Here is a 20844-nt window from a genome sequence, read left to right on the forward strand (position 1 = left end):
TCTAATTGCACACCAAAGAAAAACTATTTTAAAGATAGCGTGGCTAGAAGTGCACACTCTGATCATGAAACACAACTAAGAAACGGCCTGATACAAAACAGATTGTCGACATTTTGGCTAAGTTAGCTTTAGTTCTGATGATGACACATATGTGAATTTCCTTTCACTTTGAAATGCCTAGCCCTGAAAAACTCATTTGAAAAATAACATAAGCTGGCAATGACATCATATTCTTAAAGGAGATAACTGGAAATATCTAGACTTTTCAGGTATGCATTTTACATGTACAAAAATTATAATTAAAGCATTAACCAAAACAACGTCAATGAGTCTTAATCTTTATAAAACTTGCTTTTCTAAATCTTTTTAGATTAGTTTTATTTAGTTTATATATGATAATGTCCTATATGAAGGTATTTATGAAAGGCAGAATGGGTTTATTTTTATTAGATTTATCCCCATTCAGCACTGTAGGGTTTAGCTCTCCACTGATATGATAAAAGCAAAACACTTGGGTGCCACAACTAGAAGCACTATAAAAAATCCTCGACGTGTGTAGTAAGTTTTAAAATAAGAAATGTGATTAGGAAAAAGAAAACCTTATAGTGTTTCATGTTCTGGCAAGATGTGTTCCCTGAGGCACCATGCCCAATATAATGTCACCAATTTTATACAACTAAGGCAAACATTTAATAGCATCATTTTTCTGCTTCAAGTATTTTTAAGGAAAACAAGATCCTTAATGGGGTTTGTTGATTGCAGGACGTAATGATATTCAACTCACCTTTAAAATAAGCAGTTTAATAAGCCCACTTTAGCCTTTCAAATTCGCTTGTAATAGGTAGGTAGCCCTTCCCTCCCCACCCCACCAAGACTTTTTGTGCTTCTTTTAAGTGGGATATAAACCTGTTATCTTTAATTTCGGACAAGTTTTGGATTCAGGGTCAAGAGTTTGGGTGGAGACGGCCTGGGATGGCAGGAATGTCCTGACATTCCTGCAAAAAGTACTGAACCTCAAAAAATGACTTTTATGGACTCTGTGAGTCTGAATATATCTTTTTCTTTCCATGTCTCTGATCATTAGGCCAATCACCACCAGCAATATTGTGATCATCAAATGAGATAAGACATATTGGAACTTTCAACAAATTCAAATTATTCAGAAAAATGATAGGTAGCATTCACGGAGGGTTAACTATGTGCCGTTTAATCTATATAGACCCTCTATGAGATAGGCGCTCTTATTTTTATTCCTATTTCCTAGAAAAGGAAACAGGCGATGCTGACAAGAGGCAGATCTAGGATTTGAACTCGGCAGTGAAGGTCCGAACTCAACTTCTTGGTCACTACCATGTACTGCCTTCGCTGTCGGCAACCACATCTTGGCAACATAGACTTTGTGCCAAACATTTATCTCTTTGATTCTTTCCCAGAACTTGGCATCTCCCCTATTACCTTCTCTCATGGTCCCTTTCTATGAAAGTGTAAGGAAAACAAGCAATTCATGCTTCTAATCTTGATCTTGCCTTCCCTCCAAGTTACTACAAACCCAGGTACAGTCTTAAATTGCGATAATTTCTGGCAGAGGCAACACAAAAGCATTTTTTCTTATCCCAGAAAGCCTGGTCCATCTGTTTTGTTTGGTAATTGCTGTATGAGGTGTGGAATGAGGAAGGTCATAAGGTGATCAAGTCTGAGAGAGACACACACAGGGGTTTATAATCCAGTTCACTGAATTGTCACACTCTTTGTTTAAATGCCCTATTTATATATAATATTTCATTACATTAAGGGATTTGGGGGAAAGGGTAGAAAGTCAGGCTTAAAATGGCTTTCTAATTAATCTATATTTATTCAGTGGCTACTTTGTGTTCAGCTCTCTAAAAATATTTAAATGGCCAGTCTCTCTGAGAAGACAAATCATACAAATGGACAATTAAAATCACACCCAGGGAAACTAGCTACCACTGGAATAAGTGGTAGAGACTTGTATAGCGCATTAGGACCAGTTGGATGAGAGTTTGGGCTTTCTTCAGAGGAAGAAAATGACGATCTGTAGACCTGCAAGTTCCTAATATACTCAAGTTTCTGATAAAAGCATCGACTAGGGTTTTGTGTTGATGTGAAATTCTGGAGCTTAGAGGAACTTACTGTGCACTAGAGTTTGTGATGTGTTTCCCCTTCATCTGCCAGTCAGAGATGTGGAAAACTTTACAGACAGTTTTTCATGGTTATGTTTGTTAGTGGTGGAGTGAACCGTTTCATGAAAACTTAAGACACATGGAGAACTGAAGGGCAGAGAAAACCAAATTGAAATTTATAATTCTGCCCTCAGATAATTATCATGTGAGCTGTTGGGAATATGGAAATATGTATTCTACAAAGATGTATAGGTCAATAAATCCATTTCACCAATAATGATAATTTTTTAATAATGACGATGCTACCCTAAAGGAGTATCTTAGATTTCAGAAGAATCTATGATTTTAAATGAATCTGACATTGTCCTGATTAATGGCAATTGGGATATTCAATGTCATAGATTGATTACTGAATAAATATCTTTAGCTGCCGATTATATCAGACTTTCAATATTTAAAATTATTTCTTAATAAAAGAAAAAAAACAGCACTGGGACAAACGAACAAAGTATGATTAAAAATAATGACCCCAAGGTCAACAATCCAGAAGTGGCAATTAGTTTTTAGTATTCTACAGAAAGACTTCCTTTGTGGATATTATTCTTCTATTTAGAAAATAAAACTCTTTATTGCCTCAAGTCAGAAAATGTATCTTATGCTTCAGGAGAAGCATAGGAGAGCTTAAGCAAACAAAAAACGTTCTAAAAATTCGATTTTTATTTCATAGAATATTTGCATAAAAATTGGATCTTGGCTGATTTAGAATGCATCTGTCTCATCCGCTCAGTATGTACCAAAATCCATAAACCAGTCGACTGCAGCTAAACAGTGTTTTATTGAGACAGTGAATGAAAGTAACAAGCTAATAATACAGGTTCACAATCAAGGTTATATTTTCATGTAAATATCTACCTCAATAACGACTAAAGTAATGGAAGCCTAGACTATCCAACACCGAAAATTAGGCCTAGAGAGAAGTTATTTTGAATGGAAAGATATTAAAGGACTATGAAAAAGTTTTGTTTAGTATTTAAATGTGTTCCTTCTTAACTCTGCATAATTTCTATTTGGATTCATGCAAAAACAAATAACATTTTTATAATTTGCTTTTCTATTATCTTTTTTGTGAGATGAAAAAATCGAGATGAAATTTTAAAGTGCAATTCAAGAGTTTGTTTCTAAGAATTTAATCACAAACTGTTAGTCCTACATATTCCACATCAGTCACCTGTTTTGCCCCCTTTATTTATTCTCATGCTCCTACACATCCAGTGTAAGGAAAATGGTTTACAAAATAAATGTAGAAAACAGGATGAATACAGGAAAACCTCAACTAACTTTATTTTAAATGGCCCAAAGTTATCCAAAGTACCGATTTAATTGTTACTCATATTTTATATGATGATTTTTCACCTTTTTTAAAGACCTCTAGCTTTACTTGTCAGTTAAGATTCAGCGTAAGCAAAACTCAACAATAGTTTCTCCTAAACTAGAAAGCATACGGTGAGTAAGTTACTGAACTGATATCACTGAAATTAGCAACCATTATGCTAATCCAAGTTAACAACAAAACAATCCACAAATACTGGTACCAAATGCTGATATTTTAGTTTTTTAAGTTAAAAGTGAGTAGTTACTATGATTTATTATAATAACAAAACTGAACTCAACACTTTGTTCCAATAGCCTCTGACATATCATACTTATTTGGAAATATGGTGGAACATTTCTTCAAAAAAGCTAACCTTGATAATTCCACAGATCCTCAAATGTGTTAATATAACCTCCAAAACACTACTTTGGATTGCTTTATTGATTGCAGACCAAAGTATTAGTTTATTTTACTGTTCTTCTTTAGTGTAATCACAGGCGTTTATTTTACTGTTCTTCTTCAGTGTGATTACAGGACAAAAGGCAAGGCCAGATGGCTAATTTAAAAAGAGTCTTTTTAGATGGTGTGCTGAAGAAGGACAGTGTCAAAGACCAAGAGATGTGAATATTGGGAAGGTTTAGCTGAAGTGTTGACAGCACTAAAGGATGTAGCTGCCAGCCAGCTACTTTTCTGTCTTCTGTCCTTACTTGAAAATATTCAGTCTTTTTTGTTGGGACTTTTGGAAAAAGAAGCAGAGAAAAAAGAAAAAAGAAAGCAAAAAAAAAGAAGGGTTCTGAAATTTGTTTCCAAAGACACAGCTGGTTAAACATCAGCTTTTACAAAGAACATCACAATTAATAAAAAGAGGTTTCACAGATAAAAAACTGATAACTTATAATACTAATCTATTAAATTAGCAAAAATGAAAAAGGAGTAGCACTATTCTGTAAGGATAAGGATAAGGATATGGTAAACTTTCAATTACAAATGTTAGCAATGTAAATTGTTATTACCCTTTCAGCAACCCAATTTAGAAAAATCAAACACACTGTAAAACACATGTACCATTTTATCCAACAACGGTATTTCTAGGAAGTAACACTGTTGACTGTAGACATGCTTAATGAAGTTCACAAAAAGGTATTCATCAGGGGTTTACATTGCAGCCTTGTTTATAATAAGAAAATAAAATGGATGCAACTAAAGTGTGCAGGAAATTTTTAAACTAAAGTGTGTGCATCCATACAATTAAAAACTATTAAAACAAGGTAGATATATAAGTACTGACGTGTAAATACATACACAATATATTTAATGAACAAACTACACATGATAGAATATTTGCACAGTGTAATCCCACTGTTATAAAAATAACGTGTGCTTGAGAATAAATAAATTCTTAACAGTAATTATCTCTAGAGAGTATGATTACAGGGGATCAAGCTTTATACGGTTATTTTCATTTAATTTTTCTTTTCACCATTGCACATTTTATGTTCATAATGTCAAACACAAGTATAGATTCTAATGTTTAAAATTTGGGAGACATAATATTTCTTTTACCAAAAACCTGAAAACAGAACACTAATAAAAGTATTCTGTGGTTTTCAAAATAGTACTATGAAGAATACTAAATATTATTGAGGTGTTTAACAGTTTCATATTTTTTTTAGTTGCAAGAGACTAGGAATTCTGACTGATTTTGTTCACAAGAGACTCAACAGCCATTATTGAAACTATACATAATTAATTGTCAATTATTATAATTAATTCTAATCTGAAGTGAGTGCAGCTCATTATATTCTATTTTACTATTATTCAGAAATTTTCTGTAATTATGTGTTTGCTTTTAAGATGATTTTCCATCACTGCAGTACATTTATCTACTTAGAGATTGAGGTTTCTTAATAAGCAAGGGCAGAAAGCCCAAAAGGCTTGTCTAAAACAAGTAAACACAAAAAACAAAAAAAGTCAACAGAAAATTTATCAAGAAAAATTAATTTACTGTAATATTTAGAAAGATGTTTGTAGTTATATTTCCACACAGGTTTTCATCCTGGTGTTCTCCATTTAAAATTACTATGGTTTGTTATTTTCATACCTATAGAGATTTTTAAGAAAGACAGGAACATGTAATTCTGCTCTTCATTTCTTACAACTATGAGTTCATCAGGTATTCTATGAAGTAAATGTCCTGATCAATCCTCATGACTCAAAGTTAAATAAAGTTTAAATCTTCATAAATATCTAATAATAAATTCTTAAATAGTCTACATGCCAATACATCACTTTCCCTTAAGGTATGTAAATTAAATTGTATTTTTGACTGGCAGCAATTAGGTGGTAAATGTTAGTTATAAAAAGACTGAAAGTTAACCGTACAAATAAATTAATTTCATTTTAATTTTTTTTTATAAAAGAAAATTATCAATATGAACATTGCTCATGAGAGAAAGAGGGAGGAGGAAGTGGGTGAGCAGAGGGGAAAGAGGACATGGAGAGATAGGTAGAATTAATTCCCAGGAGGCACTCAGCTCAGGGGCTGACACACAATAAGTGGTCAGTAGATGTTAGCTATTATTATACACAAATTACATTGTATAGTAAGCTGATAAATTCGAGTTAATCTTCTGTAACAAGAGAAACTAACTTAAGAGTGAAGGAAAATATATATCATTAAGGCCATGAAAAAATTGGAAAACCTAGTTAATACCATCATTTTACAGGTGAACTATAAAACTACAGAGCTTCATGTACTATAGGAAACTGAAAATTAGATATATGAAATGATTTGCCTACCATTATATAGCATAAGTGTCATGATAAAGCCAGATCTCCTCACGATATCATTAATAAAAATCAGAGTTTAAATTTTTTGCCTGGTTGTTACAATAAAACCTTAAGAACAAAGACACACACTACAATAATGATTTTGTTTGCTGATTTGCATTTCATTATCTAAAGGGACAATATATTAAAAGATATATATTTATTACATACATCTTCATATAAAAATATATGTAAATAATATTTTAATGTCTTTTTTAGATATGGTTATAATATAAGTCCAGTTAGATTAATTATGTAGTGAAATTCAAACTATTTCCCCAGTCCCCATTGGTAAATCAAAAATGGGTTCTTAGAAGTCATGAGAAGTCAGGATTGGAACAAAGTGTACCTCATAGGTTGGGGTTCCATTTATATAAAGATTTCTGGCAGAAAATAGTCACTGGCACTTCTTCCAACATAGGCAGTGATATAAGTAGGAAATGTGAAAGCCAAAAAAAAAAAGCATCTTGGAGGTTGTAAGTGCGTAGCAGAAAAATACGTGTGTGACATAGTCAAGACTGTCATTGCTCTAGGTACTACAGAAACCCATTTGTTCTCATTAGCCCTCAGGATCCTCAAAAGGAGAATGTGAACAATCAATAAAAGTTCTGTTATTGGTAACAGATTCTGAAAATGTTGTTTACTGATAGACACATACAAATGTTATAGGTTTGCACTGCTGACAAAACATATAGGGTATTTCATTCATACATACACATTTCACAATTTCACAAAGCAAACAAAACAATTTTTTAACATTTAAAAACTTTAAATCATAATTTCAACAGGAAAATTATAGCTAGATATAGCACTTTTTTTAAGTTTATAAAGCGTGTGTAAGGGATATCCATGGTCTTACTATCGTTTTTTGTCGACAATTATTTACAGCTACTAATAAGTTTATTTATACAAGAATGTATGTTTATAATAAATTCAACTTTCTATTTTTCCATTTTCTAAAGGTAAGAATATGCACAGATATTGGAAGACCAAAGAAATTTGGCAATCCGTATGTTTTCCTTTAACTTTATTAAAACAACCACCAGAACTTCTGAGTCTGTGTAACCAGGTGGCAGGTTGCAATATGTCCACATATAGCAAAAATTCTCCACTTAGGCAAGCATCATTTTTGTTTGTTTTGTTATTTCCTCAACTAAGAGCAAACAGGGAAAGCTCTCTGTTTTTGTTTTTGGTTTTTTTGGGTTTTTTTTTTTTGGAAACTACCTTTGTACCTGTGGCCCCCTCATTCTCTCATCCCTTCCTTTTGCCTCATGACATTTGATCAGTAAATCAGTATTGGGGGAAAAATTTGTTGAAGAGATTTACATGAGTTCTGTCTCTGACTGCTATTATTTGTCATGAAGTTACTAAACATTCAAATTTGCCTCTCACCATTTTTTATATATTGTAAATATAAGGCAACAGCAAATAAATTAGAAAATGTGGATATTTTACAGTGTATGGTAATGAATGATTGCAATACCTGGGGATTCTTGGTTAGGTAAAAACTGGGAACACCAAGGTTAAAAATAGCAACAACTTGGGAAAACTTCCTTATTTACCAGGGTATAAGAATCCGTAATACATTAACTAGACAGACTCTGTCTGGACTGTGGAAAATTTTAAGAATGGTTACAAAAACCAGTTTTTTTTTATAACATGTATCCCTGCCTGGAAGCTTAGGGGGCAACTAAATGACTAGTCACCATCTATGTCGGCATTATGATTTCATGACAAGATACAGTCTTTAATATTCTGGAGCTAGAATGTTGCAATATTTACAACAAGCCCTCAAGCTTTTCTTCTATTTTAAAAATAATATAAAGTACATCTAAAAAATCCCATGTGTTAAGCAAATGAAAACTTTCTATGGAAGCACACAATAGCTTTATCTACAATTATCACAAACACAATAAAGTTTTTTCTCTTGGTCAAAGAAAAGTTACAATGTTTTCCAAAAGTAATAGCTCTTGGATATAATTTTATCTCAATAGGTCTGAAACAAAGGTGCAATTGATGTGGCATCAATATATAACAAACGTGATCGTATCAGTTGCCTGTTTCCTAGGGGCAGCACTTGCTACACACATTTCAAGAAATGCTGAAGCAATAAGACAATTTCAGAGATGACTTACCCTCCTTTAATATAGTCAAGGAATGAAACTTCTGTTTCTACCAAGAAGGAGAGTAAGGTAACCTGAAAGAAAAATAAATAAATAAAGAAAGAAAAGAAAAGAAAACCAAGGCAGAATTACCTGCTAGTCCTAACTGCAATCCCAAATGAACTTTTTTCTAACTTTTAGGGAGAAAAATCATATTTCCTAGCATTTAAAAATCAATAAGGATATTATTCTTTATTTAAATCAGCAGGACCGATTGTTTTTACATTTAAAATTATCAGATGGAAAAGGGTCTAAAAAACAAACTAACTCATTTCTATGACCAGTTTACTTCCTTTGGAACAGCATGAAAATTATCTGCAAGGACACTGTGTTCCTTCCCATTTTAGATAAAAGGAAAGATGAAAGGGAGTTGGAAAATGGTTAAAACTGAAAACACCAAAATCAGTGAGTTAAGCCGTATAAGAGGAAATGTGTGTTTTTGTCTTGGTCCTGTAATGAAGCCATCTAATATTTTAAGTGTCTTGCTTTATAGAGATCTTTAAAAGGAAACTTGGAGAGAACTTAGATTTTGCTTCTCCCAAGGAGAATTAATCTTAGGATAAAATCTTCAGTATATATATACATATTTTTTATCGAAATAGGATGATTTTGATTTCTCACAATTTTAAGGTACTTTCATCTTTGTACCTTCTTGTACTGATTTAGTCCAACATTCCTACAGAGTTATAAATTTTAATGTTGTATAAACAAGTACTCTCACATCTTATAAAATGAGTCATAACAGTTAAGTGGAGCCTCTAAAGTGTATAGTATTTTGTACTACCACTTAAACTTTTTCATGTCTTCTTGATTCTCTCCAGTGGGATCCCACTGAATGAAGAATTCCTAGCAAAACTTCAGCTTCCCTCGGAGTGCTTACAACCCCTGGAGCAACCTGCAGGAAGCTGGGTCACAACCTCCTATAAGGTGTTGTTCTCCATTACAACCATTCCCATAGCAAGTTTATTTTTCTATTATATACCTTCATACTAAATTCCTAAGTGAAATAGCTCAATCTTGAGTTGCTTCTATTCTGATCAAAAATTGTTACATATGTTTTATTCATTTATTTAAATCCTTAATGAGTAACATGAAATTTGACTTACTGTTCCTGAATTAATATATTTTTTCTTCTTTCCTTTCTTTTTGGGATTCACCACCTTAAAAAAGAGATAAAACTATTACAATGTGTTAGGTTTTACACTACATTTTTAAAAAACATGTGGTTCAACGTACTGCCTTTACTTCTTATGTATCTATTCATTTACAAATTCCTGCATAGTCATTTAACCAAAACTTCTCTGCAAGTTACTAGGGATCAGTGTCTTAAAACTTTTTTCTATAACATTCTCAATCACTTTATTCATTGCATCTGCATCTTCTTGATGTGAAAGAGACCTTTAATACCTAAGGTTCTTAATAATATTAATTGCTCTGTAGAAAAAGCAAAAGTGGTGAAAGGAAAGTATATTCAAAAGACAATTGTTAGTAGGTTAAATACACTAACGTAGCAAGTGACACAAATATGTGAATATATAAGGGCTCTATTGACTCTATTCCTTTATACTGGGAGTAATTTCTACCAGATACCCAGGCTGCATCATAATTGGCAAGGATCTGGTTTGAGGACATAAGACTAAAATTGTGACTGTTTATTCAAAGAGGAACTATTATTGTACTCCTACTCGTTCAAGAGAGTGGAGGATATAGGGGATATAAAGACGAGTAAGACCTGTCCATCTAATAGAATAAATAAAACACATAAGTGCCTATCTCAATCCAAAATATAGAGGAAGCATTTTGACAGAGAAAGAAAAAGAATTCATGAATAAGAATTATTTGCACTGTAATTTATTAATTTAAACTAGGGCTCCAATGAAAAGGAATAGACAAATACAACATTCTAGGGAGAGGAAACAGTAATTGGACCAGGTTGGCTGGAGCAGAGAGCAAATACGTAGAGACTGAAAAGGAAACTGAAGACCTGCTGGCTTTGGGGGCAGCAGGAGACTGCCATCGGCACTCTTGGGGATCCTGAAAGGGCCCAATACCGGGGTCCAGGCCCCTTCCAGCTGCCGTGCCTCAACAGTCCTGTGGGGCCAGGGTTTCAGTGGGACATGATCCTGTCTGTTCCAGCCCCACTCAGTCACAGTTTGTGAGCAATTTTGCTGGCACACAGACCCATCAGGAAACACTCATGTCTGTACCTCAGGAGATCCTGAAATGTCCCTATATTGGGTCTAGTCCCTCCAGCCTTGGTAGAGAGCAATCCACCCACCCAGGGACCTAGTGGGAGGCATGCCCACCTGTGCCTCCAGACCCAGGTCTACAGACCTCAGTCTTGGCTATGGAACCTGGAACGGTGATGGGGCTCAGTTCCAGGCCCTCTTCGGACTGGTCCAGGGCCAGACCTGCCCACTCAGGGAGGAAACCTCCCAGGGACCTGACAGGAGCCACAACTTCCCGCACACCTAGTAACAGGCCACGTGACTAGAGACCCACCTGTGCATCCTATAGAGGAAACTTGCCCCCATGCCGCGCTACTGACCGAGGTACTGGAGCCAGTCTCATCCACTGGGGACACAATCCATACCTGACCGAGCTCCTGGTAACAAGCATGCCAACCAGGGTCCCCGCTGCAGGCCTAGCAACAGCCTCCAAACCAGCTCCAACTCAGTATGACTACGATTCTGAAGGTAATCCTATCAGCCCAGGGATCAGACAGAAGATTCACCTGCCAAACCAGCTTGGGTTTTTTAAAGCTCAGGCATATTCCTGGGAATCTAGAAGGTCAAATAGGTCTGGGCAGGTCCTGGCACATGGCCAGGGAAGACCTGAGGATGTCCCAATCCTTAATCTCTTACTGACCTTGAATCTCTGCTTAAATAGTAAGTGAAAGCGAAGGCAGGATTGTACACTGTTGGAGCACATAAGGAATGCATCAAGATACACATACACAAATCTCTGTCAGATCATGTGCAGACCACTTCCTAACCAGGCAAAGACTTCAAGGGCCCACACCACCACCACAACAATTAAAAAAGACTTTAGAGTATTAGTCCAGGAAAGTTACTAAATAAATAGCAACAACAATAAACCCTGGAGAAGGCGGGGGATCAGATCTCCAGTGTTACTAAATCATATTTTTAAAAATTTCCAGATTCATCAACAACAAAAGGTACAAAACATGCATAGAAACAGTAAAGTATGGTTCATACATAGGAAAAAAGCAGTCAATAGAAATTGTCCCTGGGAACTCACAGACATGGGATTTATTTGAAAAAGTCTTCAAATCAGCTATGTTAAGCATGCTTAAATAACTAAAGAAAACTATGTATAAAGAATTAAAGTATGAAATAATGTCTCACGAAATAGAAAAAAAATAAGTACATCAAAATTATAAAAAAGAATCAAATAGAAATTATCAACTATTGAAAAGCACAATAATTGAAATGAAAAATTTACTCGAGGGGTTTAATAGGACATTTGAGCTGTCAGAAGCAATAATTAGTGATCTGAAAGAATAGCCAATTGAGTTGAGGTTTTATAGTTTACGGAAAAAAAAAATTAAAAAATTAAAAATATGAACAGAGCCTGAAAGACCTGTGGAGCACAATCAAGCATAACAACATATTCATAATGGGAGTACCACAAGGAGAAGGGAGAGAGAAAAGGGGAAGAAATAATGGCTGAAAATTTCCATGGTTGTCTCAACAAAATTCAATCCCTTGCATGTGTGTAAAAAAGGACGTTTCCAATGTATTGGACCAAGAACTGTCCGATAAAATCCTAGAACTGCCTGTACATAATACATAACAGCCTCCCAGATTTTCTTCAGACTGATCTCTTCTATTGATAATATGTGTAACAAGAAAACATTTATATTTGAAATTATGGCACAAATATCCACACAAGTAATAATTGTTATGAAGCTTCTTTGCCATCTCAGCAAATGTGGCACCAATGTCATTAAACTAGCTTTGTTGGATAAGAGAGTTCCAAAGTGCAGAAGGCATTGTAAAAGCTAGGGAGACTCAAAGTGGTTGCTTATGGAGGGTTATGTGGTGACTGGCAGTAGATGAGTCCTAAGTACAAGGACCCGTATGCATGTGGTATTCCTCCTCAGCTTTGAGGGTAGACAGGGAAAACAGGCATCTATATAAGTACAGCCTCTTATACTACGTTCATTGCCTGTTTCGAGCCTTAATATTCCTTCCTTAGAAGATCCAGATAGAAAAATTGATTCATTAGTCCATTTTTGTCCTTGCATGGGAAGCTTTCTTGGGTTGAGTTTGTCCTCCCTGCCACCATTATCTCATAGTCTGCTAAATATAATACTAGTATATATGATATATATATATATATATATATATACACACACACACACACACACACACACGGCACTTATCAAGATACACTAAACATATTTCATGTGTTTGTCTCTCACATTAGACACTGAAATTTTTATTTATCTCTATATCCCAAGAGCCTGGGGTATACAGACACCATGTTATAAATAGTTATTTATAAGTTAATTAATGAATGCATGGAATACAACTGCTTTAGCCCAGTAAGAAGTGGTAGAAAAAGGCGGTTCCTCTACTCTTCATTTAAGAGGTCAATTTAGTGCCAATCTGGCAGGAAGAGTTACCATTATTGACTAAATACAGATATACATGTATTCTCCTTTGCTTTCCATGTATATTAAATTTAAAAAATATAGAGAATGTACAACAGATAACATAGCTCAAGGATTAACAGTGCTAAAACATACCATATGCTCAACACATATCTGGTAGTTAACTGGCAAGGTAGGTTTAAGACAAAAATAACTAGTGATTTCCTTTAGTAACTTGGATTTCTTGAATCATTGAATCATGCCTTGTCATTTCCTTCAGTGTTATCTAAACAACAGTGAAGGAGCTCAAACACACTAAACAGACCACAGCTCATTTCATAACACCATGTTGACACAACTGAAATCTGTATTTTTCTATTTTTGTTAAAAACAGGTTGAGGAGGAGGTTTGTAGGGAGGCAAAACATAAAGGCTAAAACTTTGGGAAAAATAAACTTGCATCCATGTTGAATTTTTTAAAAATAAGAAAAAGTTACATAGGCAAGAATTTTAAATCTCCCAAAATAGATTTAAAAGACCATGTGACTTGAAGAGAAATAATACCATTTAATCTCAGAAACAAGTCTACTCAATAAATTTAAAGACTCTTACATATATTGGTACTTAGCTAACCTTTGACAATTATCCTTTGCAAAATCTATACTTTTAAAACATAAATATACCAGAGGGAAATAATCAAATAACATTCCTCTTACCTCATATACGTTGAATTGTGATTGCCCTCTAGAAAGTTCCCTATAACTTGTTGTAAATTCTCCAATGAAATCATGACTAAAATTAAGGGGGAAAATATATAGTATTAGTTTTTACACATTTGTCAATTTTTTTTTAAAGTTTTTTAGAAATGTATAATTTAAACATGAAAAATGCTTCTTATGTTATGAACATAACATTTTTAAAGAGACTGATATAATTTCACTGTTCTTTAACCCAAAGTTATGTATATTCAAAAATTAAATTTTGTTATATTCAAATAATATATAATTTATCCCACCAATATTAATATTTCAAACAAATATATTAGTTTTAATAACTCATATGTCCCAGTTTACCTTCAACAGTATCCAAATGACTATTTATTAGGATGAAACTTTAAGACACTCAAAAATTTATTATTAATCATACCAATAATCACAAATATATAAAGTTACCAAACTTTCCTATGATTGGGATGTAATAGGACATTCTTTTTGAAGGGTATCCCATGTTAAATAAGTCACCAAGCCTTATTTTCAATAATGATCATTTAAAAGTACATTGCTAATACCAACATGGTTATTCTGAATTTCTCCACCTTTTTAAAGCAACCCTCACTGCCTTCTCTGAAAGCAGGCCTTCTAAAGATGTCTTCTCAGTTTAGGTGGAGAGGGATAATAAGGATTGAGTAAGCATGTGTTAATTCTCACTATAAAATGCTTATCAGTGTGATTACTGAGGCTGACCTATGCAACTGTAAAACATGTTAGGCGTTGGCAGTGTACAGGGGACCTGTATTGCACTACTACTAACGTAATGGTCAACACGAGGTTCAACACACACTGCTGAGAAAAAAGAGTAAAATGCTGGTGTCCAGTGCAATGGTGAAATGTAAGGAGTTAGAGGAAGAAAAGATTATAGGAGATAAAGTAGTATAACAAACATAAGGGATGTTGCTGCTATTTTTATCATAGTATTTAAGGTTGGCCCATTTGCTTTGCAAATGGAAAGTGTTCACAACCATAAAATACACATATATGCAAACCCCCATGCAGGTTTAATGCTTAGTTGTGAATCACTAAAATCCACAAACCTTTCATAGATCTGGTGACCAATGACAAGCCACAAAGGAGCTGTGTCTAGCCAACCAAAATATTGATTTCTAAAGATGGGATTTGGAAGAAAAAACTAGCCATCATTTAATTTTATTCGAGTTTTTGAAATAAGAAGTTATTTTTTTATTATTTAAAATATAGCTCATTTAGATATCCAGCCTCCCAGTTCTTCTCGCAATGATCTTGTACATGTATCACACTATTCTATACAGGACATTCCTCTTTACACCAATATCACCTTGACCTCATCTAGATTTAATTTTTAGGAATAGATCTAAACACATGAAAATGGTGAAGGAAACAGGTAATTGAAGACTGTGATAAATATATTTATATTTATGAACCCAAACCCCTAGCACTTACTCCTTCAAGTTACACAAGGAAAATTATAAAACAGTACTTTAGTGCTACACATTTCTTGTAAATAATTCTATTTGACCTTCCGAAGTGAAAGCTAATACTTGTAATATTTTTCCTGAAGATCTTAAAACCTCTTAAGTTATGGAGATTCTATTTAGAATCTATCCTCCTCCATTGCTATGCGTGTTTCTGATCTTAAGTAATAATCATTGAGATAAAGGTTCTATTGTAAGAGTTCAAACATAATGCTTTGATATTGATAAGTATGGACAAGCCTTATATAACCAGAGCTCACCACACTAATGGTGGGAATCTAATATAGAGTCCTTAAAAAAAACCACCTGGATCATGTAAGCCCTTCTGGCAGTTTCCTGATTGTATAAATCCTACCTCCATTTAGTTAATTGTTTAAATTCAACGTTCAGCTGCTACTATTAACACTAAATTCCTGCCACTCAACACTATTCAAAAACTTGGTAGAGACAAGCAATATTCACTGTTTTCAAGTAAATGCAATTACTTCATCAAGTACCAAGTACTACATCTATGTGGATGAAGACAAATGTGGATGAGTGGCAAATCTGGACCCAACACTAAATGGTCAGGTTTACCAAACCGCACATTGACTTGCCCCATGTTGAAGTCATTGTGGAACTTTCTAAGAAGCAGTTCTTTGATATTTGGTTGTTTTGTTCTTGTTAAATTTGTTACTGTACAGAATTGAGTGATGGACAATGGAATACAATTTTCTTTGGTCTCAGTGCTAGGAATCTGTTCTTCTTTGTGTTTCCTATTCTGAAAGGACCCTGTTTATCATGAAATGGACACTTCCCCCTCTAAGCAATTGTTAGAGGGCTGAAGGCCGAATTTGTGGTCCATTTTATAGCAGGATAAGTCTTCACAATATACTGTTCTCGGCCAACTTTTTGGATTAGCTCACCATTATTTCCCCTTTGCTTCAATTTTCTCACATAGTTGAATTAATCACATCTTATTATATGCTTTCTATAAGTTGCCTTGGATCCTTTTAAGAATAAGACAGATCATCAATCAATCAATCAATCAATCAATAAATAACTTGCTCCCCATTCTGAATCTTGTTCAAGGTGGTTATTTTGAATGAAACGCTGAATTTTCATATCATACAAATAAAATGCTATTCTTGTGTTGTAGAAGAGAAAATGTATTGAGTTATATATTGCATGTCAGCCTCCAAGACAATATTTCTGTGAGATTAAAAAAAAAAATCATTGTATCTATCGAGAGAAATGGATGATCAAGAGGTGAGAATTTGTTAAAAAGCCATAAACATAAGTGGAAAAAGCAATAAAATAGACAACCATAGCTAAGAGGTGCTTTGTCTCCAGAATAAATCAGAACACTCTGGGTAGATAAGTGGATACATTCTTAGCTCAATTTTGTTATAGATTTCTTAGAATATTGGAAATTTTTATAGTTTACTTTGTAAACTTTTCTACTTCAAAAAGTGTGTATTAAATTATAAATACTTTAAAGAAAGTATTAAACATGGTTTTCACTGATTTATTCTTATAATTATCTTTTTCCTTATCATCAATTATTCCTAATTTTACTAAGATTAAAAGGAAGAAAATTTAATTTGCTTTAATATTTATATCTGTTCATGATTTTCAATAATATATATTGAAACAATTTCACTATACAGAGAAGTATGATGAAGACTTTCAATAACTCACAATTTCCTTGTGATTCAGTAATACTGGTTTGCTATTTCCTGTTAACTTAATTGTAACTAAATAATTATTCTATGTTGTAAGTCTCAAGCTCTCTGACTGCATTTATAAAATAAATTTTACTCCAGGTCTATTTATCTGATTTGTGTCTGTTTACATCTCCAATTTGTTCCCCAGACGCCTTTATATAGTGTGTGTGTGTGTGTGTGTGTGTGTGTGTGTAACTGAAAATCTGAAGAAATAAAATTAGAAAGATATTTAAAGCAAATTGGTACTATAGCTAGTACTTTGGCTCCAAAACGCCTTGAGTAAAATGATTTAATTGTTAAATAAAATCTTTATAGTATTACAATCATTTCTGTGTTCTATTAACAGTGGAAAAAAATGTGTATTACATGTATTCATATTTCTATCTGAAACCTGTACGACAATCCCTATTTAACAAATGTGTCCATCCTCCCCTACTTTTGGCATCTTCTCCTGCATAACCTATCTTTTATTCTACAGCTTAGCTATTAAGTCCTCCAAGATTTTCCTGCTTCACGCCCTTCCTCTTTGCTCTCAAAGAACCCCAAGATCTGTCTGTCTATCATTACGCTTCCCGTATTGTACTATACCTGTCGTTTATATATCTCACCTCTCAGAATTGATCATACTTGAAGTTAAGAAAGGTGATAATTCATCTCAGTATTTTCAGCACCTACCTCAATGCCTGGTACACAATGGGCACTGTTGAACGTTGCGACTATACTCAAGTTAATATCACAGGCATGCAGTGACCTTTCCTTGCCAGTAACATTAACAAATTTGCTTTGCATCAATTACACTCAGTCGAAAAGAATGGCACAAGTGCCAATCATATTAACCATTGCTACTCTCTCTACCTCCTTATATCAACTCTGTGAGTAATGAAGACAAGGGTTATTTTCCCACAGAAATACACCCACGTAATCACACAAAACGCCTTTGGTTGGCGTTTCAGGGGATGTTCTTGCAGGCCACGACTTGTGTACAATGGATGACACTTATTTTCTTGACTGTCATTAAACTAGTGATTCACAGAAATGGCAAGTACGTACTGAATCCATACCCCTTTCTCTGTCATGACACGACCTTGAGTAAACCTGTCAACTTCCGGGTCTTATGACTTACCTAAAAGTTGGAGGCAGTGCCTCCCCACTGTTTCAAAAATAAATCCAGATTTCATTTGATATTTTCTGTGAAAGACATTTAACTCCTTTAGAAAGACACTATTAAAATGCATTTTTCTAATTATTAAGAATATGACTCCAAAAACTATTATGTAGTTTTAAAGAAGCTCTAAACAACATAACTTGTAAAGATATAATGGTCTTACGAATTGATCCATGATGTCTTGAGATATTTTGGAGTTACACATACACCTGTGGCTTGTACTGCTCTGGTACAATAATGTTTAATTCATTAGGTATGCCTCTGCATTGGAGTAAACCACAGTGTGACCTGTTTCAGGTGTGCATTGAAGGGTATCTCAAATGAGGACTTGTAAACAAATTGTATATTAAAGACAATTCTTTGATTGGAATGTAGAAAAGATTTCAGCACAAAAACTGGCATGATCTTTCCTTTGGGAACAACAGCCTCAGATATGGTCTCCTCCATTTGTCTTTCAACAGTGTGACTTCCCATGTTCCTCTATGTTGTCTAATCTATTCCAGTCCTAGCAAACATAGCAAGAATTTCACAAATAGCAAGAGATTGAACAGTCACAAAATGACAGACGCTTTTCATTGAAGTGTAGTTATAGTGACCTTAATTCAATGCATAGGTTGCAGACGTTTCTACTGTTGAAACCTATATTTGCAGGACAGCATCAGTGGTTTTTTGGAGGTGACTAGAAACGAATCCACTAATTCCATGGTTACAAGTAAAATGTACCACGGGATTTGTGATTTCCCCTGATTGTCACAGAAAAGTCATCAGAAGTCCAGGTAACTGTTAACAACATATTAGCTGTCCCTGGCTTAATTTTCTTTGCTTTTCTTCCAGTCAAAGCCTTTGACACTTTTCAGCATCTAAGAATTTTCTATAACAAGGTAACACCAGCATTCACTGATTCTTGAAGAAAGATGTCCCATTTTAAAATTTTAACAAAAATTTTCCTTGTGACTTCCACAAATCATGATGGAGAATTTCGTCTCCCTTAAAAAGTCCAGAAATACAGCCTTTAAACTTTCTTCGATTATGAGCTGGTCTAGACCTACATCTGTAGAACTACTATGATTCTTAATTGCCCCCGTAAACATAGATTATAAACACATTCTGGTAAAAGTAATTTTTTTCTTCATAAAGTCTGGTTTATGTTTTTGCTGGTAGAAATTATTATATATAAGATCTTTATGAATGTATGCAATGTAGAAGTGATCATTTATCTCCAGCTTTGTTGAAATTTTAAGTAATTTCAAGAGGTTTACATTTTCTTTGCTCCCTCTGTAGATTGCAATAATACTTCTGGTCCTTCAAGAGGGAAATAGATATAATCATTCTCAAATATTAACAATTTAGGAGGAAAAATAGGCTAATTTTATCAGTCTTATTCACACCTGCCCTTTGATCCATTTCTAATATAGAATTTTTAAAAGATAAGCATACCATAGTTATAGATATATGATATAGGTATATAAATATAGTAAGTCTTATTGTCCTTCTGGGTATAAATAGATATATAAAATTTTATATAATAACTTAGAATATTACATCTACATAAATATCTATTTTAGTATGTATTTCACCTATTATTTAAATTTTGTTTAACTTTATTTTCACTGATTTATTGTATCTACACAAAGACAAATCACATATTCTAAGATAAAGACAATATTTTAATTTGGTTTACACTGATATAGTAAATGACATATACCATAATAAAGAAAATGTACTATAAGATGATTTATCACGTTTAAGCCAAAATTGTATGCCTACGTAGATACTCCAAATTAAAATAAAAATACAGGGTATAAATATACCTTTTAAGTGTTTTCATAATGCGAGATTATTTCAATTGTATGTGTATCTATCTATTAGACATGATCTAAATTTCAACTATACATAAAGTTTAACTTTTTAAATATAATGAATTACCTTTAATTCCTTTGTATTGCCTTTAATAAGCTTATTGCACCAAAATATTGTCAACTCCTCATTCAAATTAAATTTTACCTGATCAAATAAAAAACATTTCACATTTAAGGTAAAAAATTCTTAATATTAAATAACTTTTACCTTGCAATAATTTCACAAATGCAATTTAATCCATTGACAGGTAGGGTGGAGTTCCTTTAGCTAGATAAGATCTGTGGATATTTTTCTAGGATTATATGTTGGAAAGTTAACTGAGATTATGTCTGCAGTTAAAATCTCCAGCTTCATGGATTTTTAAATATTTATTTCATCCATGTCACTTTTTTCTTTGTAATTCCAAACTGATTGAATTTAGTGTTTAACTTGAACAATAATCTCTAGAAAAAAAGGTCTATGTGAATCAGTATCCTATTTCTAAACTTTTATACTTCAGCCAATGAGTGTTATTTTTTTCAAGCTAATGAGAATTAATTAGTATTATTACAATAAGCAAAACAACAAAAAAGAATCACACAACAGTAGCATAAAATAATGATAAATTCAGTGCTGGCCAAAGGATCAAAGTTAAAAAAAGATGAGATACTAAATCTCTATTCTTGTACCTTTTTGTTCTTTCTGTGTCATTGGTCTACAGCCAAATAAATGCAATTAAAAGTAATTACTTCCTTTCCCACATATTAGTAACCTTTAATACGATAC

General features: G+C 33.6%; 1 protein-coding gene across 1 annotated transcript in view; it reads right to left on the reverse strand.

Moving 5' to 3' along the window:
• Positions 1-20844, reverse strand: part of CPNE8 (copine 8) — a 177822-nt gene that overhangs the window by 48390 nt on the left and 108588 nt on the right. The window contains exons 11-13 of the mRNA XM_033118275.1: positions 13838-13913; positions 9611-9664; positions 8478-8539 (exon numbers count right to left, since the gene is read on the reverse strand). Of these exons, the coding sequence (XP_032974166.1) occupies positions 8478-8539; positions 9611-9664; positions 13838-13913 (192 nt within the window). The remainder of the gene's footprint in view (positions 1-8477; positions 8540-9610; positions 9665-13837; positions 13914-20844) is intronic.

This window comes from Rhinolophus ferrumequinum, chromosome 10, assembly GCF_004115265.2.
Source record: "Rhinolophus ferrumequinum isolate MPI-CBG mRhiFer1 chromosome 10, mRhiFer1_v1.p, whole genome shotgun sequence".
Classification (NCBI taxonomy): Eukaryota; Metazoa; Chordata; class Mammalia; order Chiroptera; family Rhinolophidae; genus Rhinolophus; species Rhinolophus ferrumequinum.